General features: G+C 34.3%; 1 protein-coding gene across 3 annotated transcripts in view; it reads left to right on the top strand.

Annotated features, from left to right (window-relative positions):
* Positions 1-16,321, top strand: part of USP25 (ubiquitin specific peptidase 25) — a 188,323-nt gene that overhangs the window by 78,032 nt on the left and 93,970 nt on the right. For all 3 annotated transcript variants that reach the window (XM_036744290.1, XM_036744291.1, XM_036744289.1), the window contains 5 exons: positions 880-966; positions 5,354-5,491; positions 7,191-7,267; positions 8,683-8,756; positions 15,574-15,722. In XM_036744290.1, the coding sequence (XP_036600185.1) occupies positions 880-966; positions 5,354-5,491; positions 7,191-7,267; positions 8,683-8,756; positions 15,574-15,722 (525 nt within the window). The remainder of the gene's footprint in view (positions 1-879; positions 967-5,353; positions 5,492-7,190; positions 7,268-8,682; positions 8,757-15,573; positions 15,723-16,321) is intronic.

Raw genomic sequence — 16,321 nt, 5'->3', positions numbered from 1 at the left:
TATGCACCTTCCTTTTAAAAATTTAAGTTATATGATCCTGTGTATAATTTCTGTATTGATTTGTATCTTTTTATGGCAAAATTTAATAAATATTGTTACCAGTTAAGATAAATAAAAAGAATGTTAATAGTCTTTTTGCAGAGAGAGAGAAAAATGTTTTCATTCTAAATCCAATCCAGTAAACATTAAGCACCTAAGACTTTCTCAGGCACTGTGCTAAGGACTGAGGATACAATTAAAAAAAAAAGATAGTTTCTGCTATCAAGGAGCTTACAAGGTAAAGGGGAACTATCTTGTTCTGTGAAGTTGAAACCAGGCAACATCAAAGTGAAGTATCTTCTATCATTGCCTATATGAAAGAGTCCATCTCACAGTTCCTAAACTAGATGAAGAATTAACATTTTAAAAATACAGTAGTAGCCCCCTCACACAAGACACTCCACCTCCCAACTCCATGACTTATCACTTGCTTTCTTTCATGACTGGAATTCTCTTCCTCTTCATCTCTTTCTCCTGGGTTCTTTAAAGTCCCAGGTAAAATTGTACCTTCTATAAGAAGAATTTTACAATTTTCCTTAATGCTAGTACTTTTCCTTTGGTATTATCTCCAATTTTTCCTATGTGTGTCTTCTTTGTACATAGATTTTATACATTTTGTTTCCCCCATTAGACTGAACTTTTTGAGAACAGGGACTTTTTTTTACCTTTGCTTTGTGTCCCCAGTGTTTTAGTATGGTATCTGGAACACAGTACTTAATATATACTTGTTGACTATCTGACTAGAAAATAAGTCATTAAGAATGAATTCTAATTTTTAACTTATGTTAGTAGTTTTGTTTTTCCTCCCTTAAAAATGTTAAATCTCTCATTTCTTTTCAGTCATTATTTAATCTTCTGGAATTTCGAAGATTAGTACTAAATTACAGTCCTCCTGCAAGTGCTCAAGATTTACCCCGAAACCAAAAGGTAAAATTATATAAATGGATCTATCCAGTTGTAGTCACGTCTTACTCATAAGTTAGGTTCCAAAGTCAGTGCATAAAGTATTAATCTTACTTACATTGTCAGTTGGCTAGCTTTGAATTCCTTTGCATTAGATGACTGAGCAGGTTGAACAGTACATGGAAGCCAAGACTTTTTTGAAACTTGTTGCATAGATAGGCACATATTTATAGCTTATATTTTCCAATCATAAGATTAATACCTTTTCCATCATCACTAATGCCTTTATCGCTTTTAATTAGCAAGAAATGACATTATTTCTGTATTTGGATGGATTTTAACTTAAGGACCAAATTCTTTCTATACATCCTAGTGGTCACCCTGGGCGGGGATGAAGAGTTGAAAAGGGGGTTAAACTGTTTCCTACACTGATCTACAAAACAAACACCATACTCTTTTGTTTCCTTCACTAGCCTATGTATACAGTTGTTTCTTCCATTGCAAAAGTTCCAGCGAAGTCTATAGTAACAGGAGGCACCCACTGTACTCTTCTTCTGTTGGAACAAACCAAAGAGCTTCTCTTGGGATGTTGTTCTCCTTGCCCCCTAAGTATCTCTGCACTCCCATCCAGCCTCCACTTAGCTGTGAAATTGACCTGCTTAAAGTTTGAGTGTGACCATGTCACACCCCATGTAAAATAATTGATTCCCTAATACCTCCAGGATCAAATATAGAATCCTTCGTTTGGCTTTTGAAGCCCTTCATAAGTTGGCCCCTTCTTATTTTTTGAATCTTATATTCCCCTACCACATACTCTGAGATTCAGGGACACTGGCCTCCTTGCTTTTCCTCACAAAAGATATTCCATCTCCCAGCTACATTCCTTTTCTCTGTCCCCCTTGCCTGGAATTCTCTCTCTCCATCTCAGGCTTTTGACCTCCTTCAATTCCCAGGTAAAATGCCACCTTCTATAAGAAATCTTTTCCAATTTCCCTTAATGTTAGTCTCTTCCCTCTTAAATTATCTCCAATTTATTCTGTGTATGTCTTGTTTGAACCTAGTTCTTTACATGATGTCTTCCTTATTAGACTGTGAGTTCTATAAGAGCGAGGGCATTTTTTTCATGTTCTTTGTATCCTGTCTTAGCACAGTGTATGGAATATAGTAAGTGCTTAATGAATGCTTATTGATCTGATTTGACTTGACTTGAGATGTGTGGCCAGTACTGAGAACATGCCCAGAGATTGGAGATATGGTGGGAGAAGATTAATAAAGATATGAAAGGTTAGAGGATCCAAGGAATAGAAAACCCTAGGAACTTTCATGGAATGGACTGGGTTCTAGGGCATAACTGTTAGCAGTGGGCCCCAAGGAGGAAAGGAGGTAGCAACTATGGTCAACCTTTGGCAAGGGTATTGTCATTCCAAGTGAGAGTGTAGTTGAATTGCCTATCTTGGGAAAATACTGTATTCTCTCACCTATTCTCCATTTTTATTTAATATTTAGGTGGCTTTTTCATTTAATTGCATCTCAGAAACTCAACTTGTGGTTTCCCAAACTTGGCATTCAATCTAAACTTCTCCATTATTACTGCATTTTTCTAGGAGTGAAATGTAGAAGTTTTTCTGAGTATTACTTAATTCTCTTTTTTAAGTCTTGCTATGATTATAATCATTTTTTAAATAATGGGAGGTTGACTTTTACTTTAAATTGGTGCTGCCTTTGTCTATAATGTTTATTTGACCGAGAAATTCTTTGCTGGTAGAGGCTGTTTCTGGGATCTTTTTGCCTTGTTTTGCTGATTTCCGAGTTAGTCATATTTTTTGACAAAAGGTCTATTTTTCATCTTCCATTTTTGGATTTGAAAACAAAGCAGTTGGCTTTGAGCTGCTGCTGTCACAACTTTAGCTTTCCTTCTGATTTGTTCTGACTATTCTGTGATCTGACACCACATAAATATTTGATTCAGAAATTACTGGCAAATCTCCACTGAGTCATTTCTTGTCCCTTAAAGTGTAACTTATTTTGTGTTTTTGTGTTTTGATGATTTCTGTGTCTACTGAATTCCACCTTGTCCCTTGAAGAGTCATAAAAGTTGTATAGGCTTGTGACTTTCCGTTGTCTAGAAGTCTTAAATGATCCTAAAGCACATTTTCCATTGTACTTTACACTCTCCTGTACTATGGTAGAAGACTGTTTTTAAGTGTTCTTTTTAAAATAAAATAACTTTTTTTTAAAACCTTTAATACTAACCTACATACTGTATTTAGCATTATTTTGAATTTTGTTTTCCTTTTTTTTAAATTAATTTTTTAGATAACAAATATCTACCTTTTGTTTTTATAAAAGGTATGAGAATAGTTGCCATTAATGCCTTTTGAACCATAGTTCTTGATTTTATAGAAGTTCTCTTGGATACAGCATATGATTTTAGTTTAGCATGTTGACAGCTATTGAACACTGAAGCAAGTATTCAGGTTTGGTACATAGCAGTGTCATTGATTTCTATGGCCTCCAATTAAGGTGAGCCTGGTGAAATGCTTTTAGGGGATATTAGAATGGCTTACTAGTTTCTGATTAAATTCAACAATGAACTTAGATCTAACTTGGACATCCTTGCAAACATGGAATTTAATAACCCTAAGGTGTCCAGGTGTAAAGTGCAGTTTGTATTACCATGCAAGATCATGGAGACATAATCAGCTAAAAAATAAAATAAACAAGCGGTTTTAAAAGGCAAATAGGAATTCTCATATTTTAGATATAAAAGGTGAAGGCAAATATTTTCTCAGATAATTTTAACTAGTAGGCAGAATTGATTATTTAATAAGATTTTCCTTCTTAGAGAATTACAATTGGAATGCCCCAGTCATAAGATATTTTGACTGATATCGAAAAGACAGGATTGATTTAATCTACGTAAATTATAAAATGAATTATGCATTACTTTGCTTATGCAAAAAAGTATCAGGAACACATGGATTCTGTTATGACTAGGGTGGAGGAAACAGCACTAGATTTGCAATCAAAAAGACCTAATTTCAAATGCTGCCTCAAATATTTATTGACTACCCTTTGGCAAGTCATTAAGTGGTTCTGTGACTCAATTTCCTTATCTGTAAAAATGAGGTGGGTTGAACACAGTGTCTTCTGTGGTCCTTCTAGCTCTAAATCTGTGATCCTTCTGATCCAATTCTGTAGAAAATCAGTGCCTCTTTCAGTTCCTTTACACCAAACAGACCAGGGAATGTGAGAACATTTTTGAGTGTCAGTCATTTATCAGTGTGGGCAACTGCTAGCATAAAAACTTTTCCATCACTGAACATTTCTAGCCCTTCTAGAACTATATAATCTTGGGGAAGTTAGAACAAGAGCTCAAATGTCTTACTCGTGGTCACACAGCTAGCATGTGTCAGAAGCAGGTCTTTCTGACTCTGAGATCTATCCTCTAATCACTCCTCCTTGTGGCCTTAAAAGCACACTGATTGTTTTGTAGCTTAGTCATATGTGGTAGCAGTACTGTCAGTTACAGGACTTTAGAACCTTGAATTCAAAAGACTTTCAGTATCACTAATTGTCTTAAGTTTTTGGTTAGGAAGAAAGAAATGGGGAAGACACAGTAGGGTTGAGAAATAGCTTGAGCAACAGTGTGTGAGTCAGTCAGTTCCGTCAGATAAGCATTGAGTACTTAATATGTAGATATAGATATATATGTAAGCCATCACCAAAACACAAAATTAGTTACCAGGTAGTGAAATTGTTGACTATAGCAGTTCATGATTGTCTGCTAAGGTGGTTGTTGGGTTACCAGTCATGTCAGTGTACACACTTTTCACACCAGTGAAATACACAGATTATTAAAATCAATCTATCTAATGTAGAAACAAGGGTTGCAAAGTAGAAAGAACACATTGTGCGTCCCCTGAGGGAGACTACAGTTTAATGTATGGGATAAAACAGCAACACAAAAAATGATAATGTGAGGTAGAATATAAGTTTTAACACATATACCAGTAGGTAATTGAATTTCCTTTTGGGAATTTCCTATGTGCAAGAGTTAGTCTTCCTCTCGCCGCGCCCCCCCCCCCCCCAAAAAAAAAATAGAGGAAAGATTCAAACAATTATGAGAGATTGGAATTAAGAGAAATCAGAGAAGGCTTGGGAGTAGAAGGAGGATTGGAAGTCAAGGAAGGCTTTTTATGTAGGAGTTAACATGTATTATATTGCTGATCTATATGACTTTTTCTTGGATGCCCTAAATGCTTCCAGATCTGCTTTTCCTTGTTTGCATATGATGAATGGATGCCTGACATACTACCCACTTGTTTTGCTAGTGTGCTCTTAGCCAATTTCAGGATGATTATTTCATGAGGATGCAATTTTTATTAATTTTTTTATTTTTAAAATTTAGGAACATCGGAATTTGCCTTTTATGCGTGAGCTGCGGCATCTGTTTGCACTTCTTGTTGGTTCTAAAAGAAAATATGTTGATCCTTCAAGAGCAGTTGATATTCTTAAAGATGCTTTCAAATCGAATGGCTCACAACAGGTAGCTTTTACAGGGATATTTATTCATTTATGGCTAATTACATTTAATCTGATTAGACTTTTTTAGGCTTTTTCTCCCCCTTTCTTTATATTCCTAGTACTTAGCACAATGCCTGGCATGTAGTAAAAACTTAATGGATGCTTATTGACTTGACCTATCTCTCTTTCACCTACATAGGCTCACATACCCCATGCCCCCACCCAGAGCAATCTATCAAAGGAAAATCATCTTATGGTATTTTGTTTAAAATTTTGCCCCTTTTTCCATTTGTAACTTTGACTGATGTTTACACCCACCCACCCACCCACACACACACACACACAAACACACACACACAATTTTCCAGCTAGATGTTACATATACATATGTATATATATGTATATGTATATTTAACATCTAGCTAGAAATGTTGTATAAGGTCTATTGGTTCCCAAATTAATTTGTCATTTAAATTGAAAAAATATGTGTATTGTGCTAATAACTAGGGATACAACAATGAGGAAGCAAAACAACTTCTCTAGGAGTTTATATTCTAATGGAGGAGACCCAACCTAAAGAACTGGGTGGGAGGGAGTCAGTGTGGAGGTGGAGCTCACCAGAGAGTAGTGAGTAACGTGGGTGGGGCTGCTTATATCATATGCCTGTCATCCCCCTCTCCCCTCTGCAGGAACTCACCAATCAAGTAGGCCTCAGAGTTGAATCATCCTCAGGGGAGCAAGAGTTTAAAAATTTAGATACTAATGACAGTCATATCAATCAACAAAGAGCAAAAAAGTTGTAGTATTTTTATTTTGCTGTGTCTTGTCTCTAAAAACTGTACATCAAAAGAACACAGGCCCTCCTAAAAGAAGAAATACCCGTCTTTTCTACAATTTCTCCCTACCTCCAACTCCGCCCCTCAGCTTCTTTAATGTAGGACATACTCCTCTTCAAGTTTGTTTAGGGAATTAAATGACTACTTGGCATCTTCTGTTTTACCAGTTTCCTAATACAAACCCCTTGAATTATAGATTTTTACTGACCTAGAAGAACAGATTTTCAAGGAATAAAAATTGCTGTAGTAAATAGCAATCAGTTTTGACAACTCAACCAAGTTGTCATTACTAAAAAGAAGCAAAGTAGTGGCTATAGTTAAATCTTAATGTCTTTCCTGACCTCACAGTTACTGAGGTATGCGAGTATTGTGATAAGAAGAGTCTTCAGTCCTTTCTACTTTCCATCATATTATAAAGTTACAACTAGGTGTAACATAACCATATATATAGAAAGAGTTTTCTAATAAATTTTGACTCATCTCACTTGGGAGATGAAAGTAGCTTGGGGAATTTTTGTTTTGTTAAATAATTTATTGCTGCATATACCAAAGTATACACGTGCTTAGGAAAATTCAAGTGTAATTTGATTAAAAAAAATAAACCCTTTACCTCTATTATTTGAGGAATCCTTTTAATGACTTTTGAAATTTAGGTTTTTGTTAATATTGAATTTTTTAAATGTAAAGCATATGTTATAGAATAGTAATTTTCATATAAAATCATTATCATATATTTGTGTTGTTACATTTCCAACATTTGTAATGTTTAGTGTAAAATTTTTTTGAATATGGTATTTGGACACTTTACAGAAGTTACTTTTAGAATGTGATATTTTTAAAAAAAAATTAGTAGGAAAAATATAATGATTTTTTTTTTAAATACAGCAAGATGTGAGTGAGTTCACACACAAATTATTAGATTGGTTAGAAGATGCCTTCCAAATGAAAGCTGAAGAAGAAAGGTAAGTTTCCTTATGAAATTAGTGTTCGTTTTATATTTTCTTTAGTTCTAGTCTTCTTTAAAGGGAGATATAACATAGATGTGGTGTTTTGTTATTCAGGATTCATGTATATTTTACAATCTCTCATACCATCAGCCATTTAAGAAGACTAAATATAGGTTAGGAAACTACAGGTTCTAAAATGAACAATTTTATCACATAATTGGAAAGTTAGTATAGCATAGTAGATAGAAAACCATCCTTTGATTCATTAGCTAACTATTCATTTAAACTGCTTCTGTCCCAGGCAGATCTCTTAAGACTATAAGTTAGAGATGAATTACTAACGCATATCAATGGAGATAGTTAACACACCAGGAAATTCTCTGAACTTAGAAAATCACAAATCCAGACCACCTTCCAACTCACATTTTACCAAAAAAAAATGCTTTTCTTATTAATAATTTTGACTACATTTACGAACAAGAAATCTAATTCTTAACTTGTATCCTTGATGTGAAAAATAAATTAATTTCTTTTACCTTTGATAAAATGAAAACTGTTATTCAAATAGAAATAAAGATCTGTTAAGAACTAGTGGGCATGGCCACTCACGTTTCTTGTTGATACATACCTAAAGATTTTTATGATTAAATAACATTAAGTTAGCTAAAATGTAACCGAGAAATTGAAAGTGCTTTCTATATTGCAGTGAGTATTTCACATTTGTAGTTATTAAGTACTATGGCTTCATTTCCTTAAAAGTGAATAGTCTACTCATGTAAGAGGTAAAATTAGCTGGGTCTGTAGTACTGAATAATGCAAAAAGTTTGAAAATAAGATGTAAAAGCATTGTGTTCATTTTTTCTGATTCAGTTAGAAAAAGTATGTATAGTGGTACAATCTAAACTGGGGATTCTTTACCTTTTTTTGTATTTGTATTTCTTCTCTTAAGAATATTTTTAAATGCATAAAATAAAATTCATAGGATTAGAACTAAGGAAATCCATTATATACAAATACATTTATCGAAATATATATTTTTTAAAAGTTTATGGACTCTAGGTTAAAAACTCCTCATCTAAAATATGAGATTAATGCATAAACATGACTAATGTGAATATATGTTTAATAATAATGTATTTGTAGAGCCTGTATCAAATTGCACGCTGTCCTGGGGAGGGAAAAGGGCAGGGAGGTGGAGAAAATTTAAAGCTTATGAAAGTGAATGTTGAAAACTAAAAATAAATTAATTATTAAAAAAATAAAATAAAATACCCTGTATAAGAGAGTTCAAAATGTATTGTTTTCTTTATACTTTAAGTCACAGCATAGGTTTTTTTGTTAAATATAGTTTTTTAAATTTTTTTGTTTAGTCACTATCTATAAATCCAAAAGTTGTAACTACATTTATATATTAAAAAAATGTTTTCCAGGGATGGAGAGAAACCAAAGAACCCAATGCTAGAATTGTTCTATGGAAGGTTCCTAGCAGTGGGAGTGCTTGAAGGTATAGTTAGTTAATATATCTATATCTATGTCTGTCTCTATATATATACATACTTCTGGTAGTATAACAATTTGTTACACATAATAAACTTTATTTGATTTATATACTTATATATATCTCTATATAAACATGCCTTTGGTAGCATAGCAGTTTGTTACACATAATAAGTATTATTTGATTTGACTTACTCTTAAACAGTTCTCTGTTGTTACTGTAGCTCCTGGACTATTTTAAGTATATAAAAATTTTAAAATTTGTATAAATGAAAAAAAATGATATGGTTCTTATTCCCACCTTCTCATTGATTGATGTTAGAAGAATTTCAGTTTTTTCCTTCATTTTAACATACACCCAGTGGTGAATGATGTGATAAACAAGAGAGAACAAGAAGAATAAAATAGTTTATAAAACTTGTTCTGACATTTGAATAAGAAACAAACGATGAAGCTTTTGAAACCATTCTGTCTCTCTAGCACTAAATCTCTTGGTATTCTGAGTCAGTTGAAGTATTGAAAGTAATTGATTATATTTTAGTCACATTAAAGTGGCTTTGTTTATCCATGTTCACATGCTTATAATCTTAGCTTTAGAGCCGGAAGGGTGCTTTGGGATCTTTTAGTTTAACTTTCTTATTTAGGAGGTGATAAAATAGAAGCCTAGAACCATGAAGTGACATGCCCACTGTCCCATTGTTTATTGCTTTTAATTTAATTTTTAATTTATGGAATAAAACAAGCATTTCCATAACATAGTACAGTGCCCCATTGTTTAAACCCAGTTTTCTTGATCCCCAAGCCCTTTTTTTTTGAGAGAAGAAGGGAAGGCAATTGGGGTTAAGTGACTTGCCTAAGGTCACACAGCTAGTAAGTGTGTCAAGTGTCTGAGGCTGGATTTGAACTCAGGTCCTCCTGATTCCCAGGGCCAGTGCTCTACTCACTGTGCCACCTAGCTCCCTTTTTTTTTCATCATACCACACAAAGTACATTTTGGGTCGAAATGAAAAAAAATTGGAAAATTCAGACAGTTCCTAATACTTTACTAACTCAGAAATTTATAGATTATATTACAAGGATTCTTAGTGAATATATATTAATAGCTAACATTTAATAGCATAAATTTCTAAAATTCTTTATACATTATCTCTTTTGTTCCTCCCAACATTATACAGAAGAGGAAACAGAAGCAAAGATGTTAAGTGACTTGCCTAGGGTCCCTCAGCTAATAAACTTTCCAAAACCTATTCTTTCTCATTGCAACCTTTAATCCTTCCACACACCTTTTTGCTTTTGCTTTCTTAGGCTATTGCTCCCACTCTGACTTTGCTTACCTTCCTTCCTAATCTCAACCCTACAGTTAACCTATTCAACTTCATACTCTGAAAGTTTTCAGCTCCTGGCCCTGGATTACCTCAGCCATCCTTAGCTTCTGTTTATGTATTTATACAAGGAATAGAGCTAGAGGAAATAACCATACCTATGTGGACTGAGTACACAAACAGTCCAGCAGATTTCTGTTATTCAGCAGGGACCTCACTGAAGCAAGGAAATCCTTTTCTACCTCTAGAATTGATACCTAGTCTCACATCCCACTACAAACCTTTTTTTTCCTTTTCTAGAGCACATTTTGCTCCCCTGACCCTTTCAGCTGAGGACTTCACCACTGTTCTGTGCAACATATCATGCTACCTCTCACCCTTAAACAACCTTCATAGGGCCCTAGCATCCCTTCAGTCTATCCACACATATCTGTCCTCCTTGTCTTAGCCAGAGTCCTAGAAAAATCTGTCTATATTTGCTGCCTCCACTTTCTCACATCTCACTCATCAATTGTTTGGTAGCTTCTGAAGTGATCACTTAATTCAGACTGTTCTCTACCAAGTGACTAATAATTTAATTGCTACCTGTGATGGTCTTTCCTTAGTCCTCAGCCTTCTTAACTTCTCTGTTACATCGCTGACCGTACTGTTTTCCTGTATGCTCTTTCTTTTCTGTGTTTTCATAATACTGCTCTTTCCTGGTTCTTGTCCTGTCTTTTTGACTGCTCCTACATCTCTCGCTGACTCAACAATGTCATTCCCCCTTGCGTTCCCAAGGCTCTGCTCTCTGTAGGCTTCTTAAGACTCTCTTTTGGTAACTTCATCATTTTCCTTGGATTTAATTATCGTCTCTATGTAGAAGAATAATAGATCTCTATATGCAGCACTAATCTTTCTTCTCAGCTCTAGTCCCACATTAACAATTGCCTTGTCAAAATTCTAGACTGAATGTTCTAGAGTCATCTCCAGCTTACCATGTCCAAAACAGAATTTATATTCTCTCCTCCCAAAAGTCTTCTCTCTTCTGGCTTTCCTGTCTGTGTCTATTGAAAGCATCACCATTCTCATGTTCTCTCATGTTCTTAACTTTTAGGTTGCCCTTGACTCCTCATTCTCTCTCATGCTACATAATGAACCAGTTGCCAGATATTGTCATCTATATCTCCATCGTATCTTTCACATCCATTGCCTTCTCATTACCTACACAGTCACTACTTAGGTTGACCTTGTCAACAGGCAATCGCAACTTCACAAAACTTATGTGAAAAAGTAGGTTTATTACAAGAGAAATGAACATGCATGGGGAACTCTAAGCAAGTAAAGCCAAACAGAAGCTTGCATATTTACAAAATTGTGACAAAAAGTAGAGGAGAAACAGAAATTTCCACCTACGTGAGAGTGGCAGGGGAGGAGAAATCATGAATAATTAAGATGGCAAAAGCAGCATTCTTTTCTCTTGGGAGCTGCTAAACTACAAAGATAAGATGGGCTGCTTATCTGTAAGGGTCCCAGCTGCACAAAGAGTTTCTTAGTCTGCTGCAGACTGAGTAGTACCTGTTTTGACTCCCAAGGACAGCTTGGGGTACAAACAACAAATAATGTCAGTTCAGGGAGGGGGCTTTGTCCTTGCCCTGTTCAGGCCTCCTGCGTACTCCAGGTCCAGTGTGTCTGAAATGTATGGCAACTCAAAAAGACAAGTTCAGGGGACCCCTTAACATTCCTTAACAATCTCTTGCATAGAATATTGCAGTGGTCTCTTAATTGGTCTTTCTGCTACAAAATCCTCTTGCAGTCCATCCTTCACATAGCTGTCAGTGTGATTTTCCTTAAGCACCCATCTATATCATTTACCTATTTGGTAATCTTTAGTGGCTTCCAAATTGTCCCTTGGATAAAATATAAAAATTTCTGTTTTACTTTTAAGGATCTTCACAACCTTCCCCTCATCTGTCTTCATAACCTCATTCTACTTTACTTTCCATCTTTCACTCTGCAGTGCCACTCATCTGGCTTTTTCCCTCTTTTTCAAACCCACAGCACCCCATCTATCCGCCTCTGTGCCTTTGCATTGGCTCTGTGCTACGTGTGAAATACACCTTCTCTTTCCAGTTTCACAGACTCTCTCTCTCTTCAAGATGGCAGCTCACATACCATCTTCTAACTAACTTTTTTTGTGGTATATCATGTAAATGTTTGTCTAAATCTAGTATTTGCCAGACCACTTTTTTCATTTTTCTCCACACTTCTTATCAAATAGAGAGTTAATTCCTGGACAGTTTAATGTTTGGATTTTATCAAATGTTTGGTTTATTAAATTTAATTACTTCTAAATCTTTCTTGTCTAATCTATTCCATTGATTTAACATTGCATTTTTAACTATTATTAACTAGTTGTGATGATTAGTTTTATAAGGTAGTTTGAGGTCTGATCATTCTCTTCCCTATTTAATCCTTATAAAATTACTTACCTTGATATTTCACATCTTTTGTTCACCTAAATGAATCTCTTTATTTGCTTATACTGTAATAGCATGAAATCTACAAATTCCTTTAATTAATATAAAAATACATTTATTAGTTGTCATTATTTCTGTAAGGTACTTTTTGTAATTTTTCCTATATAGGTATATTGAAGAGACTGACCTCCATTTATCATAAATTTTGTAGTTGTTTTCAAAGGGATTTCCCTTTCTATTATTGCTTCTTGGATTTTGCTATTTCTATATTATATGTGCTCTTCATTTTCTGGGTTTATTGTATTCTACTCTTTGATTGAAACAGTTATTAAACTGTTCCAGTTAAGGTTTTTGTCTGTTTGTTTTTGCTAACTCCCTAGGATTTTCTAAGTGAAACGTCAGTGAATAAAATAGTTCTGTATTATTTTTGTGCTTCTGATTTCATTCTGTTATCTTAGTTCTGTGAACTAGTGTTTCTAATATTGTGTAACATAAAACAGGGGAAAATGGGTCTCCATGATTTTACTCTTGTATTTTTTGGGATTGCTTCTAGTGTTTCCCTATTAACATATAATGCTAGGTTTTGTTTAAATTGGTACTTGTAGGGCAGCTAGGTGGTGCAGTGAGTAAAGCACCGGCCCTGGAGTCAGGAGGACCTGAGTTCAAACCCGGCCTCAGACACTTGACACGCTTACTAGCTGTGTGACCTTGGGCAAATCATTTAACCCCAGTTGCCCTGCCTTCCTCCTTGCAAAAAACAAATAAACAAACAAACGAATGAATGAATGAATAAATGAATTGGTACTTGTACCATGTTAATAAAATGTCCTTCTGCACCTGGGTTTTATAGGGGTTTTTTTTTTAACATAAATGAGTATTAGTCAAAAGCCTTTTTTCTACATCTGTTGTTATAATATTTTCCATTTTTTTTGTTTTTAATTAATCATACTAATTGTTTCCCTAATGTTGAATCATCTTTCCTTTCCAGTTATAAATCCAATTTGATCATAGAAAATGGTGTTTTGTTTTGTTTTGTTTTTAGATAAAATTGCTATGTTGTAGTGTTTTTGTTTTTTTGAAACCAGGCTTTTAAAAAAAAAACAAAAGCAAAAACAAAAATCCTAAAAACTCAAACTATGCAGCTGGGTGATAAAGTGATAAAGATCAGTGCCTGGAGTTAGGAAGACCTGAATTCAAATCCAGCCTTAGACACTTACTAGCTGTGTGACTTTGTTCAAGTCACTTAACCTCTCTGTCTCAGTTTCCTCAATTGCAAAATGTAGGGTAATAATAGCCCTTATCTCCCAAGGTTGAAGATCAAATGAAATAATATTTGTAAAGTACTTCTCATGTGCTGGACATATAGTAGGCTCTTTTGTTATTGAATTAATATCCATTAATGATCATTGGTCTTCAATTCTCTTGTTTTTTTCATTTTTCTTCAAAGTTTAAGGTATTAGGTCTATATTTGTGCCATAAAAAGAATCTGAGAGGCTACTTTCATTCTGAATTTTTGAGAATAATTTGTGTACTATAAGTATTTCCACCCTCTCTTCCATTTGACTTCTGTTTTCATCCTTGTCTAGTCATATACATTTAGAAAAAAATGCTGTTAATGATCTGACTGTTATTTTATGGTTGTCCTTGGTTGCTATATTTGTTTCCCCCTCTTATATTTTGTTAGGTGGTATGTTTAAAAAGCAAATCATCTCTTCAGGTATTTTTTTTCTAAGAATGATTCTCACACCTCTTTTATTGGACATTCATCTTTTGTCAATTATGGTTAGGCTCAGATTTGCAGGGTAGGTTACTTTCTTGAACTCCGTTGCTCTCTGGAACATACTTAATTCCCTCCTGCATTTTTCTGGTGTGTCCAGAATAGTTTTATGCTGTTTGAATTTTCTTTCCTTTGTATTTAAAGGTTTTTCTCCTGATGTAATTCTCCTATAAAAACATGTTCCTCCCATTCTCCTCCTACCCCCTTCTCAATTCCTTTAGATCTAGTTCAGTTTCTTTTTCTAACAGTGAATTATTTAAGATCTCTATTTCATGTTTTATTAATTGGGGTATTTTGTATTTTTGTAGATAGTTTTCTCTTTTGGATTCTTAGTTTTCTTTACTATATGGTAGGTTCTATAAGCTTTTTTTAAAAAGGTTTAAAATTTGTTTAAATTGAGTTTTATTTTATTTTCAGTTCAAAATTTTGTCTCTTGTACTTCCTTCTCTCCATTGAGAAAACAAGAAAAATGAAACCTATTACAAATGTGTGTATTCGAGCAAAGTTCTCACATTAGTTATGTCCAAATATCTCTCTGTAGCTATATATTTACACTATTGTTATTACTGTATAATTTCTTCTGCTCACTTCATTTTGCATCAGTTCATACAAGTTTTCCCAGGTTTTCCCTGAAACCATCTACTATATACATGCACCATAATGTTGGATAAATATTGTTGATTAAGTGGATACCTACAACTGATACACCAAGAAAGTTATTTTTCATTGTGTCATTTGTATGTTCAGTTGAATGGAGAGCCATATGGAGCCTGGTAGGGAGAGAAAGGAGGAAATCTCACTTGAAACAATATGGGTCTGCATTTCTCTGTGGTTCCTTTGTGAGTTTCTTTGGATAGTTGCTATTTGTTTTGACCTTACAGTTTGTAACTGTTTCTTCCTAAGGAGGGCAGAACACCTTTGGTTGAAGAACCATCAGTTTTCATATTGACAAAGAGGAGACTTGGATTTTTGACAGAGATGAATCAGGATGCAGTCTCCTATACCAAGTGCATAGTCTTTGGACACTACTTGTATTCTTATGTTAGAGTTTCACACATAGGGAACAGAAAGAATGGTGTTTCACAATATGTAATCTAGTCTTAATTTTTTTTTGTTGCATTAATTGTTAAGTACCATGTGAAACATAGAAAAATTATTTTTAAGGAGTTTACATATTTGTTAAACAATATATTCTAACATACTGTTTTATAGAAGTTGAAAGATCAAATCTAGAAACATGAATTTAATTAATTTTCTTTTCTTCTCAAGGTAAAAAATTTGAAAATACAGAAATGTTTGGTCAGTATCCACTTCAAGTCAATGGTTTCAAAGATTTGCATGAATGCCTAGAAGCTGCCATGATTGAAGGAGAGATTGAGTCATTGCATTCGGAGAACTCAGGAAAATCTGGCCAAGAGGTGAGTTTAGCATTTTGGTTATTTTTTTTTCTTCCTTCCTCCATTCCATTCTCATGATGACTTAATAAAAGTTTATTGAATATGCTATTTTATTGCTGCCTAATAATTGACTGTATATATAGAAATAACTTTGAATCAGCCTAATTGCAGTGATTTTAGAAAAGAGAATTTATTTTGCCTAGTCAATAGTATATGATCAATGCTAAATTTTAACCTAAATAATTTGCTGTAAATTATCTGATGTTATAAAACTTGCCTCTTTGCCCTTCACCATACTCCTATTTCCTTCCTGCCCCCAGTAAATTATTAGTCTAGCAACATTAAGCTTATTTGTGGTGGTTAAGTTTGAATTGATAATTTTGCTTTTGGTCATTGGATCATAGAATCTAAGTTAGAATCTTAAGTTCTAGAAACACAGGTGGGGAACCTGCGCCATCGAGGCCATGTGTAGCCCTCTAGGCTGTGTGTGGCCCTCTAGGCCCTCAAGTGCTGCCCTTTGACTGAATCCGCACTTCACTGAAAAAATCCCCTTGATAAAAAGGATTCCAAAGGTTCCCCACCTCTGATTCTAATACATCTCACTCATTTTCCAAATGAGA

The sequence above is a fragment of the Trichosurus vulpecula genome, chromosome 2 (assembly GCF_011100635.1).
Source record: "Trichosurus vulpecula isolate mTriVul1 chromosome 2, mTriVul1.pri, whole genome shotgun sequence".
Classification (NCBI taxonomy): Eukaryota; Metazoa; Chordata; class Mammalia; order Diprotodontia; family Phalangeridae; genus Trichosurus; species Trichosurus vulpecula.
This window is presented reverse-complemented; position numbering and strand designations above follow the sequence as displayed.